This window comes from Sceloporus undulatus, chromosome 4 (assembly GCF_019175285.1).
Source record: "Sceloporus undulatus isolate JIND9_A2432 ecotype Alabama chromosome 4, SceUnd_v1.1, whole genome shotgun sequence".
Taxonomy (NCBI): Eukaryota; Metazoa; Chordata; class Lepidosauria; order Squamata; family Phrynosomatidae; genus Sceloporus; species Sceloporus undulatus.
Genome location: NC_056525.1, coordinates 6,733,918 through 6,737,366, shown reverse-complemented (window position 1 = coordinate 6,737,366; position 3,449 = coordinate 6,733,918). Strand labels below are relative to the sequence as shown.

Sequence of the window (3,449 nt, the reverse complement as noted above, 5' to 3'; positions counted from 1 at the left end):
CAGGGCTAGCCTGGAAGAAGAGACTCCTCCCTCCATAACTGTCATCTTCCAGCCTGCAAGGGAATGACCAGGCAGGCCCAGCTCCATCAGGGCTAGCCTGGAAGAAGAGGCTCCTCCCTCCATAACTGTCATCTTCCGGCCTGCGAGGGAGTTGACCAGGCAGGCCCAGCTCCATCAGGGCTAGCCTGGAAGAAGATGCTCCTCCCTCCATAACTGTCATCTTCCGGCCTGCGAGGGAGTTGACCAGGCAGGCCCAGCTCCATCAGGGCTAGCCTGGAAGAAGAGACTCCTCCCTCCATAACTGTCATCTTCTGGCCACAAATGCATCTGAGGAAGTAGACTTAAGTCTAGGAAAGCTCATGCTGTCAACTTCTTTCTTTAGTTAGTCTCAAAGGTGCCACAAGATCTGTCTACATACCGGTTCATTCTAACATACAGTACTGTTTTCATTTTATTCATACAAAGTCAAAGAGCAGTAATAATTATGGATGTGGGAGAAATTTGTTCGGTCTGTATTTTAATGTTTATTTTTTTAATTTTGCACTTTCAAAGACTATGTGGATTGAAAGAAGTTATCATTTCAAATACATACTGCTCCAAATTCTGTGATGCAGTTCTCCAATCAGAAATGTAGACAAATATTGGGGAAAGGGTGTAAATGTCAAAATAATGTACAATAATATATTAGGGAAAATTGTTTGTATAAGTGTATGCATTATGCAGAATTAAATACAGAAAATGAACAGATTAGAGATAAAGCACACAAAAATGCCTATACATTTATATAAACTATTAAAATAATTCTTAGACTAATGTAGAAATAGGACAACCTCAAAGAAAAAAATGAAAATCTGACACTGACAGATTCATCAGTTTATACATGCTTGCTTAACATCTCCTTTTAATAAACACAGTTGCCCCTCTTTTTTCACAGGGGATCTGTTCTGGACTGCAACAATAAAAAATGTGCATATTCAAGTCCTATTGGCTTGAATGGAGGCACGCTCCCGTGGGGTCATGCAAACATCCACCATGGGCACACACCCCATTTTAACTCCCTCCATTTGCCCCCCTCCCACAGATAATTGAAGGGCACGGATCCTAAGTCCGTGAGAACGGAGGGAGGACTGTAAAGAAAATGAAAAGGTTTCTTGCTGTCATCTGTTGCTTGACTTCAACAGTTTTTCAGCAAGAAAAAGCTCACCACAACACCCTGTCATAACAACAAATCAATGCTTTGTATTACCTTTTAATACTGCCATTGTGTGCTCACAACCCAGAAATGTAGGACTGGTGGTATGTGTTTCATGCAATACATTAGTATTCTTAAGAGTGGAAGTAATTCTCTCTTTAGTGAGGGGTGTGTGTGTGTGTGTGTGTATTAAACAGGAAGGAATTACCTTTTTTTCATAGGTGGAACTCAGCAGGCCTCCATCAGGTCCTTTAGGAATTATCCCCACCCATATCTGGTGCTTATCAATAACATGCGGGTTTTCCAAACAAACTGGGAATGGTCTAAAGAAAACAAAAAAGACACTGAAATATTATCAACATCTTAATTTTGCAGGCATTACCAAAAGAGGCAAGAGAAGCTGAAGCCTGAAGGCTCCTAGAGACCAGCACTCACCATCCACCGGCCCGACCCTTCTGCTCTGCTTTAAAAACCCTGCAGGCAGAAGAGACTGAAGGAGGCAAGGGAAGCTAAGGTCTGCTGAGTCATTTTTGACTTATGGTGACCCTATGTCAAACCCATCTTGAGGTTATCTCAGCAACACTGCTTCAGAGATTTTCATTGCCAACCTCCTAGGCTGAGAGAGTTGATTTGCTCAAGGTCACCCAGAGGATTTACATGGCCGAACAGGGATTCGAATCCTGGTCTCCCAGAGTCCTAGTCTAGCACTCAAAGCACTACACCACACAGGCTCTCTAGACATTAGACACTGTAATAATTTGAACTTCTCAGATCAGATGTACACAGACTCTTACTCGGAGCAGATGTCAGGAGCCATGTACTTGCTATCTTGGTTATATGAATAGCTTTCATACCACAGCTCTTTACCTGGAAGGAGGACAACTTTGTTGTAATTCCAACCAAGTATGTTTCATGCTTTAAAACAATTTATCAGTCAGAGAACAATGTTCTACTCTTAGTAATATGAACTTGAAGTAAGTACTAAGAGAGATTGGGATGCCTACATTTTACTTCCACTCAACCAGAGTAACAGTAGAGTAACCAGAATAGAGTTACCCACACAGAGATAAATTTGCCCAGACATATCAGGCAGATTACTGACCCCCAACTGGAGATGAAGTATAAAGTGAACTGCAAAGAAGAAGAAGCAAAGGAAAGAAGTTCTGCTCTGGGCACAAGGAAGAAATTAATTGACCAGGGACAAATGGCCAAGTCATAAAGCTTTCATTCAGAACTCATGATACATCCTGCCTGTCTCTGGGCAATTTTAGGAGAAACCCAAGATGTGTGGATTCCCTTCTTTCACCAAAATGTTTGGCTTTGTCCTCTCATCAACCCAAAGAATTGGCAATTAGCCACAATTCAATGAGCCCTAGCCTGTACTATAGCAGATTAACAGCAGGTTCAAGAAATATCTGTCAGTCTGAACACACATGAATATAATATATAATTCATTACTACCTCAGTCAATATGCACTCCCAATTGAAATGGATCTCAGGCGTTAAAATACTGAATGTGAGCCACTTGTTCCACACTTGCAACTTTGTGCCAGTACTCACCTGTGTCAAATAAGGTGACAAAAGAAAAACAATCTCTCCTGATGGTGCTACTACACTTGTCCCTTCATATTCGCTAGGGTTAGGGGCACAACTCCGCCACGTCAATATGGAAAAACCGCAAATAACAAAAACATCATGTTTTTACCTGAGAGGACACTTCTCTAGGAATCTCTAGGTCCTCCAGTGCAACTCTGTGGTCAACATCTGATAGACATTGACTATAGAACTGTGCTGGAGGAGCTACAAACGCCTAGTAGAGTATTCTTTCTAGGAATCTTTAGGTCTTTCAGTACAGCTTTTAGTTCAAGTTGACCATAGAGTTGCACTGGAGGACTTAGAGATTCCTAGGGAGAACATATTAATCAAATCCGTGAATAATGAAATTTGCGAATATCAAAGCCGCAAATATGGAGGGATGACTGTATATGTAATTAGACTGGCCTCTGATGCGTCAATATCCTAGTTACTATTAGGGAAACATAAAAATAATGGTGAAGAAATCTTGTTTCTTCAATGAATGTAAAACTGAAAATTTCACACTTCTTTTCATTTTATATTGTTTATTAATATTGTTTGTTTTAGCACAGGAATGGGGGTTGGGAAAGGGATTATTTTGAATCTGTTTGCATTTTTGATTGTAATTTTTATTGTTGTAATCAGCCCCGGATGACCTGTGATTGGGTGGGATATAAATAAT

General features: G+C 40.8%; 1 protein-coding gene across 9 annotated transcripts in view; it reads right to left on the bottom strand.

Annotated features, from left to right (window-relative positions):
- Positions 1-3,449, bottom strand: part of RTEL1 (regulator of telomere elongation helicase 1) — a 98,656-nt gene that overhangs the window by 54,066 nt on the left and 41,141 nt on the right. For all 9 annotated transcript variants that reach the window (XR_006103537.1, XR_006103536.1, XM_042463578.1 and 6 more), the window contains exon 18: positions 1,404-1,515. Coding sequence is in view for 7 of the 9 variants with exons in the window: in XM_042463578.1 (XP_042319512.1) it covers positions 1,404-1,515 (112 nt within the window). In the remaining 2 variants the exon portion in view is untranslated. The remainder of the gene's footprint in view (positions 1-1,403; positions 1,516-3,449) is intronic.